The sequence below is a fragment of the Callithrix jacchus genome, chromosome 8 (genome assembly GCF_049354715.1).
Source record: "Callithrix jacchus isolate 240 chromosome 8, calJac240_pri, whole genome shotgun sequence".
Taxonomy (NCBI): Eukaryota; Metazoa; Chordata; class Mammalia; order Primates; family Cebidae; genus Callithrix; species Callithrix jacchus.
In genome coordinates, this window is record NC_133509.1 from 141,086,522 (window position 1) to 141,103,640 (window position 17,119).

Consider the following 17,119-nt stretch of genomic DNA (forward strand, 5'->3'; position numbering starts at 1 on the left):
ATCTGTCTCCACCATTCTCGGGTCTTGAGGGTTGTGGCCACATTCCCACAGCATGATGAAATGCCCTAGTGGAGACTCTGAATGGGGGCTCCAGCCACATCTTTCCCCATCTTTGGCACCGCCTTAGTAGAGGATGTTTGGGGTAGATCCACCCCTGCAGCAGGCTTCTTCCTGGGCATATAGGATTCCCTACACATCTTCTAAAATCTAGATATAAACTGCCCAGCCTCTTTTACTCTTGCATTCTGCATATCAGTTAGAATCCAGCTATCGCAACAGCATTTACTGAATACAGGAGAACGTCCTAGTGCTGTCTGGTCTCGCACACACACGTGGGACTCATGGGTGGGCCCAGTTCTTGACAGCCCTAGCTACTGGTGCTTAGCGTGGGGAGGCCTGGGCGGAAGTTGGGCGGGTCATTGAACTTCCGGTCCCGCAGCTCCGGGAAGATGTTCGCCTCCACCTCCAGGTGGCGCTGTGGACGTTTGCTGTCCTCAGTGTCTGTCTTTAGGTAGCGACCTGTGTCTTCCGGGTTTTCATTCTCTCAGTCACCTCGAGCTTCTCAGAGACATAGCCGCGCTCTGACAGGAGCTGAGGTGGAATTTCACTTTGTTTTCGGAGACCTTTCAGCTCCGTCTCCTGTTCTCGGAGCTCCGCCTCCAGCTCCTCCATCCTCCTCTTGAGCTGCGTGTTCTTCTGCTCCTCCCTGTTGGTGTCCCGGCCTCTTCGCGGCTCCGTGCTGGCCGCCGCCTCCAGCAGCACCGTGGTCCGCGGGGCGTGGCTCTCCTCAGGGGCTGCAGCCTCAGCTTCCGCTCCTGCGCGGTGGCCGCGCTCTGCGTCACGGCGATCTCAGCGCGTCCTTCTCAGACTTCCGGTGCGTGTCGGCTGCAGCGGCTGAGAGGCCTTTTCATTGCCGCCCTCGACACTGGATGCCGCAGCCGCAGATGGGGCTTCACGCCCAGATCACTGGGAACCCTGACTCCAGGTCTCGGTTTTCTCCCGGGCCTTGTCTTTGGGCATCTCTGCAGCTTCCTCCAGCTCCTGGAATTCCTCTGCAAACGTGGTCAGCTGCTGCTCAGAGGAAAACCCCAAAGCAAACACCTTGTGGGCTCCGCTGTCGGCCCTGCCCAGACTTCTGTGTGGTTTTGGGGAAGGGCGTATTTGGTGCGATTGTGCTGTTGATGGTCGCCTTGGCCCCGCCCACGCTGACGATCTGACAGCGGTTCCTTGTGACGTCATAGAAGGAGGAAACGGTGACCGCTGAGCTCGCAGGATCCAGTTCTTCCTGATGTTGGGGTCGATCTGGAAGCCATGGGCTCGGGTGAGAATGGGCTGTTCTGTCTCCGGCGCCATCAGACCAGGCGTCTCACGCTCTGTCTCCGCCATGTCTGCATCTGCTCCCAGCGTGGAAGATGTGGCGGCTGGCTCTGGGGTCAGTCCGGCACCGCCCCATTCCGTGGGGCGCACTGGGTGGCCAGGGCTCTGGATACAATGATTCTAGAGATAAATTAAGAGTAATCTCCAATAAGGAGACGTCCTCTATGTCATCTGAGAGAAGCAAGAAACATCATGGTTTCCATATAAAAATGCATGGACGGTGTGTTGGCCCTGGGACTGCACCTCCGGCTTCTCCACCATCAGGGAACGCACAGACCAGGCGCCCAGATCTGATCTGTGACACCCACGACCTGGTTAATGCAAAGACACGTGTCCTGGGAGCTCTTCCAGGCAGTGACTACATACAGTGGAGACATTGAGGCGCGTCTGCTGCTGGGACCCAGGACTGACCCCTGATGGGCGGGTTTGGCTCAGGGAGGCATCAGCGGCTTTACTGGACTAAGAGTTAATCACAGGTAATTAGGAGGTTTCATCAGACTCCTCTGATGTTTATGTCTCTGTCATCAGTTCTGCACCCACATCCCACAGTTTCCACAGCCCCTCAGCCTCCTGTGACATCTTCTGCCTCCATTAGTGATGTGGTCCTTAGGGGCATCCGAGAATGTTTTATTTTATATTTTCTAGTAATGAACTTTTTCAGTCCAGAGGCCTCAGTGGTAGTCAGAGAACCATAAATACAGAGCGGCTCCCAGGAGAACTGCTCTGCATCTTTTGATGCAGAAGAACCACAGACCCTGACAGGAAAGCAGCCCTTGGAGTTTACCTGCCCCTGCCCCTGCCCCTGGGCTGCTCCTGTCTTCTCTGGGTGCTGAGCGCCCCCTGCAGCCAAGCCGCCTCCTGTGTCCTGCAGGACTGTCTGGACGTCCCATCACGATGTCTCCTGCAGTTATCCACTGCTGTGTTCTTGGTTCTCAGGCTGCTCATTTGCATGTACAGCATGAACTGGGCGTTGTCTCTGGAAATGGTGAGTCTGCCCCTAACATAGTCGGCTTCATATTGATGACTTTTCCCACCCCTTGTAACTGCGACCAACTCCAGCCCTTCCCTGAGGCCTGGCAAACCCAGTGACTCTCATAGCTACAGGTGAATCAAGAGGCTGCACAGGGGAGCCTCAGGGTCCCCTCTAAGCTGTACCAAGCCTCCCCCAAGCTCTGTAAGCTGCATCTCACACTAGAGACTTTCTGGTTCAAAACTGTCACATAGCCACTATTTCTTTCACAAACATCCACTTGGCTTTCCAGGATGTACTGAAACTCAAGGTCCAAGGTCACCTTTAGGGGCCGTGGTCTTCTGCGAGGTCATGGGACCTGCTCTGTCTTCAGGAACCTGCAGCTGGGGGGGAGGATCAGGACAGTGGCTCCTTAATTTTGCTCACCAGATCTGATTCACATAAATTCAAGTGGACAGTTGGCATATTTAATTATGTGCAAGAACCTGATAATATGAAAGAATACAAAAGTACACATATAAGGATTGATGAAAACAAAAATTAATAATTTAAATTTTTAAAAATTACATTAAAAACAATGACATTTGGATTTAATTTTTTTTGAAAAATTAAAGGCAAATAATGTAACATTACAATTTAAAATCATATGGAAAAATATTCCTAACCAGCCTATATACTGCCAACCACTGTGTGTGTGTGTGTGTGTGTGTGTGTGTGTGTGTGTGTGTGTGACAGAGAGAGAGAGAGAGAGAGAGAGAGAGAGAGAGAGAAAGAGAGAGAGAGCGAGGGAGAGAGGCAGAGAGAGAGAAAGAGAGAGAGGGAAAGAGAGGGAGAAAGAAAATACAAACAGGAGAAACAAAAAAAGGAGGCACATCTGACATAAAGTATTATAATTTATAAGGTCCTTGAATAAGATGGGAGATGCCATCTTTAAGGGTCACATAAGGTGGAAAAAAAATTGCTACACTAAGTATGATTATACATCTATATAAATTCCATTTTCTAGTTGTACTATGCATATTACAACTCAGCATAGCCCTAGTGTATTGTATCTAATGGTGAAATGGGAGGGTGACAGAAAACCCATTCTCCAGCTTGGGCCCTGTCTTCATGGAGCCCGAGTGCCCTTGGTGGTCCTGGGCCCCTCTCCAGGGAAGTTTGTTCCTGGGGTCACACTCTCGTCTTCTATGTGTCCCTCACAGTAATACAGGCTGTGGCATTGTTGGTCACAGAGCTCAGTGGCAAGAACATTTGGTTTTTGGACGTGGATCTTGAGATGGTGACTGAGCTTGTGAGGAGGGGGTTAGAACATGTGCTCCCTCGTGACCTATGCCCCGATCCACTCCCTTGCCTGAGGACTGGCGAATCCAGCTCCAGCAGGAAGTGCTGGTTGTGATGGAGAATTCAGAGACAGCACAGGTGAGGGAGGGACCTGGGAGGCCGCACCAGGCCAGTAAATGACCATGACCCACAGTGGTCAGTGTGCATGAGTTATGGACAATACACTGAAGTTCCTACATACACACGTTTTGTTAAGAATGAAGAATTTACTGTTGTTCAACTTCTGTGATTTCTAGACAATTCAGTAGATTTGGAGAATAAATTCAGGCACATATATGGTAAACTTGCAACCAAATTTATAAAAACTCCTTTCAGAGGAATGAACATTGAACTATGTTCTTTTACTATAAAGAGGGTGATATTCAGAATAGAAGTGAAGCATGATACCCTAATTGCGTGTTAATTCTGAAATCACAGTTAATCTTCAGCAGAAATCAGAGGCAGTGGAGGTCCCCCCTCCTGAAGGAGAAAAACCCTGAGTCTATAAACCTGACTTGGCAGTCTCTGCAGGCTCTGAGTGTGCAGGACCAGCCCCTACCCCAGACACAGGGATAGTGAAAGACTCTGCTCTTTCTGTGGGGACGTGAGGCTTAGTGTGTGGAAAGGTCCAAACTTACTCTACTCTAAATCTCTGTACATGGATAGAAACCAAAGAATATGAGAAAGATATGGACTCGCCGTAGATGCAACAATTCCTCATGAGAAAGGCAACTCGATGGTTGGATCCTGCACAGAATTAAGGAAGAACCCATTTGGGGTCATTGTAGAAATTGTCATTATTTGCCAACTGCGTGCCTGCTTCTCTACGTCCCCTGAGAGAAGCAAGTAAATTCGTGGTTTCTAGATAAAAATCCAAAAACAGAGTCCCTCCCTGAGAATGCTCCTCCTATTCCTCCAACGTTAGGAGCCCATAACCTGGCGCCAGCTGCTGCTCTCTGACGTCTGTCGCCGGGTTTCAGCCAAACACACACGTCCTTGGAGCTCCTCGCAGACAGTGACTGAGCAAGGTGCGGTGGCTGCGGGGCACATGGCTGATCCCTGATGGGCACCTATAGCTCAGGAAGGCCTGCTGGCCGTGCTGGACTTAGTGTGGAACTCGTGGTGGTTAGGGAGCCCTAGCGAACTCCCCATTTCTCCTTCAATGCTTGTGAAACTTGAATCCTGGGCAGACAATGTCCACAGCCTCACCTGGCCTCCTGCACACTTTTCTTTCTCCATCAGTGGCACCTGCCTTGGGGCATTTGGTCATGGCAGCTCCTATAGTTATAAAGTTTACAAACGTAGAAGCCTCAGTAGCAGGGACATAAGTGTAAATTCACAGCTTCTCCCCAGGGAAGGTTAGATGCAGAGGAAGCCACAGGCCCTGAAGGAAAGCAGCCCTTGACCTGCACCTGCACCTGCCTTGGGCTGCCTTGTCCTCTGTGTTTCCTGAGCGCCCCCTGCTGGTTCCAGGCGCCCCTGCAGGAGGTTTGTGTCCGGGCTCACACTGACTTCCCCTCACTGTGTCTCGCACAGTAATACACGGCCGTGTCCTCGGCTCTCAGGCTGTTCATCTGCAGATACAGCGAGTTCTTGGCGTTGTCTCTGGAGATGGTGAATCGGCCCTTCACCGAGTCTGCGTAGTATGCGGTACCATCACTATTAATGTATGAGACCCACTCCAGCCCCTTTCCGGGAGCCTGGCGGACCCAGCTCATAAGATAGTTACTGAAGGTGAATCCAGAAGCTGCACAGGAGAGTTTCAGGCACCCCCCAGGCTGAACCAAGCCTCCCCCAGACTCCACCAGCTGCACCTCACACTGGACACCTGCAAACACAGAGACACCCTGGTCAGAAACTGCCACCCACATCCACTGTTTCTCTCACTCATGTCAACACACACTCAGTCTCTGTAGTTTTCCATGAATCGCCTTCTAAAATAGCAACAAGGAAAACCCAGCAAAGCCCAAACTCCATGGCGAGTCTCCTTTTTCAGCCCTGAAAACTTAGTGGAAACACCTGTGAATCCTGGGGCTGGGGCTCCTCTCCCAGAGCTGCAGGGTCAGGGCTGGGCTGCTTTTCATCAGCAGAGGGAGGGCCCTATTTGCATGTCTCCTGCTATATAGCAAGTTCTGGGGTGGGATTCCTGAGGAGAGGGCAGGGCCCAGAGCAGGTGAGAGTGTCCTGAGGGAGTTTGGAGATATTAATAAAATTTTGGCAAATGTAGTTTCTTATTAAAACTTTGTTCTGTGATACACCTTTTAAACCCATAACTGTATTTCTATTTTTAATTTAAATGTAGTTTTATTGAGGTGCAATGGACCTATGAAAACTGTGTATATGAAACCTAGCTAGCACCAGTCGTCTCATCATGCTGTGTAGTATCAATGTTATTCCCACCTTACGGATGTAAAATTACCAGCAGAAGCATAGATGGCGGGTACAGTGTTACCGGAGCTCACATGTGGTCAGGGTGAGCCCGGGTATCTGTGCCTGTGCTGCTCACCACTGGGCCCGACTGCTCCCTTAGCCAAGCCCAGCACACGGTTGGTTACCCCTAGTGACATTTTCAGAATCTTCTTCTTGTAATGGAAGTGTGGTGTGATGTGTGTGTGCTATTGTGTTTACATAATGAGTGTAAAGAGAAGCACATTTTATGCAGGTGTATTTTCATACATGTCAGACTTTCATCGTGTTAATGTCTATTTTTCCATCAAGCCATACTGAACAAATTATCCATTTGTTTGTGACACTCTTCTTGAGACATTATTGCTGTACGTAAATATTGCATAAAGTGTGCTGTTTAGTAAGTACGCAAGCCGAGCTCGGTGGCACAAACTTGTAGTTTCAGCTACTTAGATGGCAGATGCAGGAGGATTGTTGGGATCAGAAGTTGGAGGCTACGTTGAACCACGATCCCACCACTGCAGTCCAGCCTGGGTCGGAGAGTGAGACCACATGTCTAAGGAGAAAAACAAACAAAATGGAACGTGATTCCACTGGTTCTCACCTGGGCATCCACCAGAACCATCCAGATAATGAACAAACAAACCACACTTAAAAATTTCCTTGTGCTCCTCTGCAATTCCTCCTTCCCAATCTTCCCTCACCATATTTTGAATCAATATTTCATATGTATTACTTTAGTTTTGATTTTCAAAAATTTATTATACAGAAATTATATAGTATGTGTTTAATCTGGGTGGCTTCTCACTCATCTTGTGATACAACAATGTTGACCCTCGACAGTGTGTCTATTCTAATGATGGATGTTACTGGAGCAAATTCGCATGTCATTACTGTTTATCTGTGTATATTCTCGATATTTGTATGTTTTCCAGTTTCTGAGTATTACACGTAAATGTGCTCCTCGGCTTGGAGATGTAGGCATCCTATAAAAATATCTTATTATTCTTACAACATCTACCAACTTTAGTCATCTGAAAATTAGCCTATTTTTTTAAATGAACCAGATTTTTACGTTATAGGACACACAAGATGTCTGAAATCTGAAGAGAGATGAGGACTTGGAGGGAAAACAGCAGGAGCAGGGTATAATCATATCTGGGGCAGAGGCTGCCAAATGTCATTTAAGTTAATAGAAGATTAAAGTAGACATGTTCATTGGGGGGTCTAAATTTGAGTGTGATAGATGAATTATTGTTTGAATTCTCAACTGTATACAGTTGATGAATTCCTCCTGTTATTGAAGTCTTTTTCCTCAGTCCTGGGGAAAGATCACAAAATGGGACAGTTCTGTCTGGGAAAACAAAACAGCAACTACAGCTGAAATGCATCCAACACACTCTCTGTCACCACTACATTGCAAGAGAAATTATCAGAGGAGGTGAAGCACCAAAACCACTGTTTCAGAGACACCGGAGAGAGCAATAAGAACTAGGAGGGGAGAGAGGAATGCACCAAGGCTGTTTCCAGACCCACCTCCCGGCTTCCCTGAGGAATAACAGCTTTACTTTAAAGGAAAAGGCAGCAGAGAGGAAACTGAAGAAATCAGTGGGAAGACACAGTGGCTGCTGAAGGAACATCTGGGGAACAGTGAAGAGACCCTCTTCCCGGGAATGGGAGTGAGATGCATGGATCAGCATCTCACCTGCAGGGGAAACAGGGACACCGGAAAGGCACACCCTGACTCAGAACTGTGATGCCTGCCGGGGTTTGGCTCCCCCAGAAGGACAGAGAATATCACGTTCAGGCAACCCTTCCTGCCAGGCTGACAATTCCCATGTCCATGTGGCTCTAGAACGACCTGGGGGAGCTGAAAGATACAGACTCTCTCAGGTCAGCACAAGGATAAGGCCCAAAGCCAAGCAGGAAACAAAACCAAGGTGTCCCTGTGGGAATCTGAGTGTCCGATGGCTGCGGCAGAAATGCACTTTAATTCTGGCAGCCACTGCAAGAATGAGTTTCAAGTCAATGAGTCTCATTGATTAGATTCATGCGATTGCCCACAACAAAGGCATAGACAAGGTAGAGTATAATCATCTACAAAAAATAAAAATGTCATAAAATAAAATAATTATCCGATGCAAGAATTCCAATAAAGATATTTGTGTTAACCACAATTTTGTAGTAACCTGGATAAGAACTTGGCAACATTTCCACCTCCTAACACCATCACGTTGGGCTTAGAATTGCAACACAGGCATTGTGGGAGAAACAAAAATTCAGTCTATAGCAGCACATTTTATCAATCAATAATATTTATTTGCTGTATTTTCTTAGAATAATTCACATTGATTTTTAATGGTTGAGATTTTCATTTTTTAATCCAGATGTGATCGTTTCGATGGAAAGGTTGGGGGTCCTCATGCCAGCACTCTGCTAATTAAATAACTCTGTTCCTATTTGTGTTTGAAGCTTCTCCACATTCTGAATGTTTCTCTCTTAAGCCGATTGCTGTGGTGGAATTAATCTGTCCTCCCTCTTTGGTGTCATCACGTGGTTATAAATACACTTCTCCAGGTTTAAGGTAGTGAATCCACCTGTCCTTTACTTGGCTTTATTATGGTACCTTCCTGTGTATTTTATACCCTTTAGGCAAATGATTTGTGTACATTTTGATAGTTTCAGATTTTGAAGAGAGCTCCCTCTATTAGGGTGTGTCCTCATGCCCAACCTGCCCTGTCTCCCACTCACTGATCTGCACTCTACCAAGCCTGGGTCTCCTCCTGCCATCTGTGGGGCTCTCTCTCTGAACAGTGTTCTGCCACCCACCATGTTCTCTGGTCTTCACACATCTGGGCCTCTCTGGGTTTCCAGCTCCCTTTCCTCAACTCCAAATCTACCTTGTTCTACTCAAACCCTGTGGCCTGGAGACTCCCTTAGGGAAGTGTCTGAGTGGGCATTCATCAAAGGGCTCCTTTCAATCATTTTTCCTCTCATTAGTCACTGCCTTTGCTGTCTGATGTCAAACAGCTTAAAATGTGTTTAAGAAATTTTACTGTGAAAGAAACAATCAAACCCATCCAAAAGTGGGCAAAGGATATAAACAGACACTTTTCAAAAGAAGACGTGTATGAAGCCAATGAACATATGAAAAAATGCTGAGCATCACTGGTCATTAGAGAAATGCAAATCAAAACCACATTGAGATACCATCTCACACCAGTTAGAATGACGATCATTAAAAACTCTGGAGTCAACAGATGCTGGAGAGGATGTGGAGAAATAGGAGCACTTTGACACTGTTGGTGGGAGTGTAAATTAGTTCAACCATTGTGGAAGACAGTGTGGCAATTCCTCAAGGATCTAGAAATAGAAATTCCATTTGACCCAGCAATCCCATTACTGCGTATATATCCAAAGGATTATAAATCATTCTATTATAAAGACACATGCACATGTATGTTTATTGTGGCACTGTTTACAATAGCAAAGACCTGGAACCAACTCAAATGCTTATTGATGATAGACTGGATAGGGAAAATGTGACACATATACACCACGGAACACTATGCAGCCATAACAAATAATGAGTTCTTGTCCTTTATAGGGAAATGGGTGAAACTAGAAACCATCATTCTCAGCAAACTGACACAAGAACATAAAATCAAACCCACATGTTCTCACTCATGGGGGTGTTGAACGATGAGAATGTGGACACAGAGAGGGGAGCATCACACACCAGGGACTCTTCTGCAGGGCTAGGGGAGGCATAGTGGAAGGGATAAAATGGGGAGAAATGTCAGGTATAGGTGATGGGGGAACAAAGGCAGCAAACCACCTTTCCATGATTATACCTATGCAACAATCCTGCATAATCTGCACATGTACCCCAGAACCTAAAGTACAATTTTAAAAAAAGTTTTCACTGTGGTTTCCAGCTATTTCCGGTGGAAAGATACATCTGTTCTCAGTTGTTACACCTTGTATGAAGGTGACTGTCTTCAACACAGATACTCAAACTAATGTTATGATGTCTACTGAGGTTTATCTTGCAATATTTACATATAGATATCCAACAGACACTTGTAGAAATCATACAGCTTATATATATTATACATACGTTATATATAACATATACTATATAGATAGCATTTGGCAAAATGGCCACATGGTTAGGGTTACACACGAAAGCTCTGCCCCGTGCGGGTCCCTGCTTTGGCTGGTTAGGGTTAGTGTTTCCATCCTCAAAGACACTGGCGCCATTGATGTTTATGGCCTGCCACACCCTCTGTCTGTTCCTCAGTGTCCAGAATGGTGAAGCAGCTCCATAAAGGAGGGAAGATCTCAAATTTTCCTATGGAGGAGACAGAAAAATATACATGGTCTTTGGTAAAATTAGGTACAGACCAATATTCCTAATATACAGAAATAAACCACCTGCCCAATAATAATTGACCATCTTCCACAAGACTTAAAAATAATCGCACACCATTACCAATTCAAATTTACTTTTTAGATGAAGCAATAATTCAACATCCTCAAATCAATAAATTTAGTATGCCGAATTAAAAGATTAAAAGAAAAATTTCCATTAACCTCTCACCAGAACCAAAAATTACATTTCCAAATGCAAAGTTTCATGATAAAAACTCTACACAAAGTCGTCATACAAGAAAATAACCTGTAAATAATAAAAGTCATTATGCAAAACCATAGCTATTAACCTACTTACTAGTGAAAGTAGTAGAATATTTTGTTCCAATATTCGTAACATGGCAGCAATAAACTTGGAGACATCTTACTTCTAAATTTCAAAATTAGTTACAAAATTGAGTAATAAAAACAAGATGTTATTGGCATAAATATATGTAGAGAGGTCAGAAAGAAGCTGATATATTAATGTCAAATTAATTTTCAAGGTGGAAACCAAGAATATATAATGGCTAAATCATAGTCTCTCCCAAAGAGGGTATAAGAAAAGCTGGATTTACACATGGAAGGAATTGAGAATTTTGGCTTAGAATTGATACAAAAATCAATTCTACATGAGTTAAAGTGTTAAACGTATGGTCTGCAATTGTAAAATTTTCTCTCCAGCCACCCCCAAATAGAAATGGTTTTCTGAATTTTACCTTAAAAGTACAGACAACAAAAGCAAAATTGAACAACTGGGACAACATCAGAATAGATCCTGCAGAGCAGGGAAAACATTCCAACCTCCAGAAGGGAGAATGCAGTTGTAAGCCATGCGTCTGAAAAAGTATGAACATCCAAACTATACGTGTACATTTTAAAACTCGCTAGCAAAATGATCATAGCCTAATTGTAAGATGTTCAGTTTTACACCTCACAAAATTATCAGAACACAGATCTCATGTTAAATCTCCTCTCCCTGGGCAGGTATACATTTTAGGGTTCATTTGGCTAGGCTAGACTTTGTAGTTAGTCAATCCAACACTAACCTAAGTGGTGCTGTAAATATACTTTATAAATGTTATTAAAAGTGTTATCAACTAGGCCGGGCGCCGTGGCTCACGCCTGTAATCCCAGCACTTTGGGAGGCCGAGGCGGGTGGATCACAAGGTCAAGAGATTGAGACCATCCTGGTCAACAAAGTGAAACTCCTCCGTCTCTACTAAAAATACAGAAATTAGCTGGGCATGGTGGCGCGTGCCTGTAATCCCAGCTTCTCAGGAGGCTGAGGCAGGAGAATTGCCTGAACCCAGGAGGTGGAGGTTGCGGTGAGCCGAGATTGCACCATTGCACTCCAGCCTGGGTAACAACAGCAAAACTCCATCTCAAAAAAAAAAAAGTGTCATCACCTGACTCTACATTAGAAAGATTGTCATTGATAACCTTGGTGGGCCTGATTCCATCAGAGCAGAACTGGAGTAGGTGACATTCCATGGTGATTGTCACTTCAGCTGTCTCTGCGATGTCCAGCCTGCACTTACTGATGACTTGTCTCATGGACATTGTACTTCCCTTGCCATCCCCTCACACTGTCATCCTCTATGTCTCACAGAAAAGTGGCACGTCCATCAGTAGTTTGTCAAACCTAAAAAGCAGACAGAAAAAAAGACAAAAAAATAATATTTATTTGAGGATGGCCTCACAATGGTAACCTGCATGGGGCACTCAGGGAAAGCAAGACCAGGGCTTTGAAGGAAAAATGAGGAGGGTTACATCAGCAGCCTTGAGACAATTATCCTGGGCTAGAAGGACGAACAACAAGGGTGACGTCAGTGTGAGGTTGGACAGGCAGTTGCTGGGCAGATGTACTTGGAGAAGAAAGTACTTTATAGCTGTCGTGGCCTTTGTGCTGGGTTGTGGTTTTGCAGTCTATTTACAGAAGTCCTTGTTATCAGGGATGAGGGTGTGAACCCTCCCTCATGGCCTTCTCCAGCTTCATTCACTGGTGGCTCCATTTTAATTCTGACAACCTTGACACCCACTTCATGACGCTACTGCTGAAGAAGGTGACTCAGTGACAGCTGGCCCAGCACAGGATCAATTCCACATCCACATCTCATGTTGACCGAGCAAGCTTATCCCCTGCAGTTCCCACCGGCCATGTGGACTCCCAGATGAGTCTTAACACAACTCAGTGCAGGGTCCTGAGAAATGAGGATGACTAAAGTCCCATCAGGCTTCCACATGTGGCTGCAGGAGCCACAGCAAGAGACTCACCTGAGCTCCAGGAAATAGAGCATGAGCCCTGGAATTTAGTCCATAGAAAGCACATTTTACTTTGAAGGAAGCAGGGAAAGCCAATGATAAAGGAAGAACAACAACTAAAAAGAAAGAGGAAAAACAGACGGCAGGGAAAAGCATCGCCAGATCATTGCCGATTGTGATTTGTATACTTTACTGTCAGAAGGTTCGGAGGTGAAACCTGCGAGGTTCTACATGACGCTGACCCTGGCCCAGCCTCTCTCCTGGCTGTAATCAGAATCCCTAAAGACTGTTCTTGTCAGAGAATCTTTCTGAAGTTTCTGTCCTGACTCTGATTGGAGAAGACTCCCCAGGAAGCCCTGAGCTACCTCAGGACTCTGATCGTGGTGACTCTGGTGGAGGACTTTCCATCTCTGAAAGCATCAATCTGCATTTTGTGCATCTGAGAACAGCTTCTCATATTAAAATAATTATTTAAAAAATATGCAGAGATGACACTGGTAAGCACAGAATTCTGAACTTAGAGAAGTTCACTGAAGAAACTGTAAAAAGACAAAGTCCCACATCCTGACAGGAAATCAGCCTCCATCTGCACCTGCCTCTGGGGTTGACTCTGATCAGTGGCTCCTGAGCGCCCCCTGCAGCTCATTTCCCACCAGCGTTCCTGCAGGAGGTTTGTGTCCGGGCTGACACTGACCTCCCCTCACTGTGTCTCTCGCACAGTAATACACGGCCGTGTCCTCAGCTCTCAGGCTGTTCATCTGCAGATACAGCGAGTTCTTGGCGTTGTCTCTGGAGATGGTGAATCGGCCCTTCACGGAGTCTGCGTAGTACGTGCTACCACCAGTACTAATAGTTGAGACCCACTCCAGCCCCTTTCCTGGAGCCTGACGGACCCAGCCCATGGCATAGCTACTGAAGGTGAATCCAGAGGCTGCACAGGAGAGTCTCAAAGACCCCCCAGGCTGAACCAAGCCTCCCCCAGACTCCACCAGCTGCACCTCACACTGGACACCTGCACAAAAAAAGACACCATGATCAGAAACTGTTACACAGATTTACTGTTTATCTCAGTAGTGTCCATTCACAGTCATTTTTCTATTTCTCCATGAATTACCTTTCAAAATAGCTAGAAGGAAAACCCAGCTCAGCGCAAACTCCATGGTGAGTTCAGTCTCAGTGTTCAGTTGTGATTACCAAATGCAAACACCTGAACATCCCAGGGCTGGGCTCCTCTCCCAGAGCTGCAGGGTCAGGGCTGGGCTGGTTTTCATCAGCAGAGGGAGGGCTGTATTTGCATGTCGCCTGCTATATAGCAAGATCTGTGGTGACAGGCATGAGGGGAGATTGGGGCTCAGAGCACTGGACAGTGTCCTTGGGAAGATTTGTGACATTGAAAGTATTGGGAAATTGTGGTTTCTTATTGTAAATTTGTTCTGTGATAAACTCTTAAACCTATGAAAGTTATAATTTTGTAATTTCTATTTTAAAAGAGTTGTCTTGTGGTACAATAGATCTGTATAAACTGCATATATTTTAAGTTAGCACAAATCATCTTTTATTTTTACATATGTAGAGAAAACATGGTATGTGGCATTAATGTTATTTCCATGGTACAGGTGAAAAATAATCAGCAAAAGCACAGATGGTTTGTAATATAAATATATAGCTGAATTTTATTTGGCTTTGAAAAGATGGAAATTCTGACATTGGCAACAACACAGATGTGCCTGGAGGACATGACTCTAACTGGAATAAGTCAGATGCAGAAACACAAATGCTTCACGATCTCATTTACATGCGGGATCTAAAATCTCCATGCTCTTAAAGCAGAGAGTAGAACAGTGGGTCCCAGCACTGTGAGGAGAGGGAAAAGGGTGATGTTGGACAAATGCCACAGAATTTTAGTTGTGCTGGTGGAATGACCTCTGGAGATCTAATGTACAGCGATGTTCCTGTATTTAATACTGTATCGTGAACGTGATTTTTGCTAAATAGGGAGCTCTTAGGTGTCCTCATGTGACACACACACATGCAGCGCACTCAGAATAAATGGTAGCTCTGCAAGAAGAGGGATACACAAATTACCTTGACCATGATGAGCCTTTCACGATGTGTGTCTGGTACGATTTGGATCTGTGTCCTGTCCCAAATCCCATGTTGCAACATCATCCTCAATTGTGAAGGTCAGACCTGCTGGGAGATGACTGGGCCATGGGGTGGTTATTTCATGAATGGTTTGGAACCAGATCCTGGTGCTGTTCTCATGAGGGTTTGTGAGTTCTCACAAGATCTGATTGTCCAATAGTGTGTAGACACCGCCCCCTTTCCTGTGGTTCCTGCTCAGGCTAAGTGATGTGCCTGCTCCCCTTTGTCTTCTGCCACGAATCTAGCTTTCCTGAATCTCCCCAGAAGGACAAGCCACTACACTTCTACAGTCTGCAGAAACGGGAGCCAATTAAACATCTTTTTCCCCCTCAGATTACTCAGTCTCAGGCATTTCTTTATAGCAGTGTGAGAATTGACTAATACATGTTCAAAATATCAAGTGGGGCACCTTAAACATATATATTATTAAAATATTTCAATTTTACCTCAAAAACTAAAAAAATCGAATTTACTCTTAGAATAAAGCAACACATACTTCATATCTTCTCAATAAAAATGAGACAACATATGAAAACATACACTAAGACATTTCTAACAGCTTTGCTTATAATACTCATAAACTGGAAAGAAATTTAAAATCCATTAACAGGAAAATAAATCAAAATATTGTCATTTATTTACTTAATGGACTCACTCAGATGTAAAATCTCTCTTCTTCTCTCTCTCCCTCTCTTTCCATATGTACATGAAAACATTGAGGTTTCATATCAGAATCAGTCCATTAATTGAATAAATGACAATATGTTGATCTAATTTTATATATTAAATAACATGAATTAACCTCAAAAATAGGTCTATAATGTTTGATTACATTTATATAAAGTTCAAAGCAGAGAAAAACATATGTGTATAGTATCAGAAGTCAAAACATTTCCCCAATATAGGTGTTGACTGCAGGCACAGAGAAAGACCCGAGCTGGAAGAATGGACTTGCGTTTCAGGCTACCTTAGGTTTTGGGAACAAGAATACTCACATTTGACAGAAACTCTCCAGTTACACATTTCAAATCTATGCATTTTTTCTTACATGGAAATCTAATCTCATAAAAACAAAAAAATGCAGAATTATAGTTAAAAATTCAGAGATAGTAAAATTAATATTAAACATCATTCAAACTACAAACACTATTACATATATAAATAAAATGCATTCAGGTATGCCTACTAAAATTAAATCCCAGAAATCAAAAAAAAATGGTAACATCTGAAACTTAATAAGCATACATTTCACAGAGAAGGAAAAAATTGTCAAGACATGTTGAACGTGTATTTCTTTAAATCAAATGTCACCATCTTATTTATACAATATTTTAACCTATGTCATTAGTGTAAATTACTAATATTTTGTGTGATATTGCAACTGAGAACAACTTTAAAAGAAAAAACATATTCGAGAACACATGAACTAAACTGAATGTATTTCCAATGTTGGTCCAACTTTTACACCTGTAATAATGCCCTGGTTTTGAGTGGGGCTTTGGAAAAAGTAATTCTATTTTGAAAACTGAAAAACAATTTATTAAGCACCCACTTTGTACCAGGCATTGTGCTAGGCACCCTCACTGTGAGCTGTTCCCAGCCCAGAATCATCTACTTAGAAATTAAAATCAGTACAAGAACCATTGTTGCAACCATAAAAATTGGGGGGCAGGAGGCCATATCGTTAATGCAGGTGATTCCCAGGCCAGAAAATGGACCCACCAGAAACTTGGTTTCCAACTCTCGATAAGTCTCCACAAAATAGTTGTTTTAAAGCTTCTCAATGTTGACAGAGAGGCATATCGTTGTCTCTGTGCTTCAATGGGGCAGGAGCCTGATGGACATTCAAATATTCTGAATGCTATTTAATAAAAGGAGCCCAATGGCCTCCTCTAAAGAATATCAATATTTGGATTAATCAGAGCTACTTGGGAGGCTGAGGCAGGAGAACTGCCTGAACCCAGGAGGTAGAGATTGCAGTGAACCAAGATTGTGCCACTGCACTCCAGCCTGGGCAATAGAGCAAGGCTACAACTTGAGGGGGAAAAAAAAACACCTTTTTTTTCAGTTTGCATGGTTGCAAACAGCCTTTATGAAAGATATACATATCCCTGTCCTGACTGCCTAAATGTTTAATGTAAACCTAGTTTTGGATTCCTGAGTCAGAATCTTCCATTTACATAAGAACACACAGGAGAACGACCTAGTGCTGTCTGGTCTCGC

The 17,119-nt window shown here is 44.5% G+C and overlaps 1 gene segment (V, D, J or C); it reads right to left on the minus strand.

The window, feature by feature from the left end:
* Positions 1–5,169: 5,169 nt before the first annotated feature.
* LOC144577496 (immunoglobulin heavy variable 3-48-like) lies at positions 5,170–5,723 on the minus strand. The segment is given in 2 exon segments: positions 5,170–5,495; positions 5,599–5,723. Coding segments are annotated over 2 exon segments (372 nt in total).
* Positions 5,724–17,119: the final 11,396 nt, after the last annotated feature.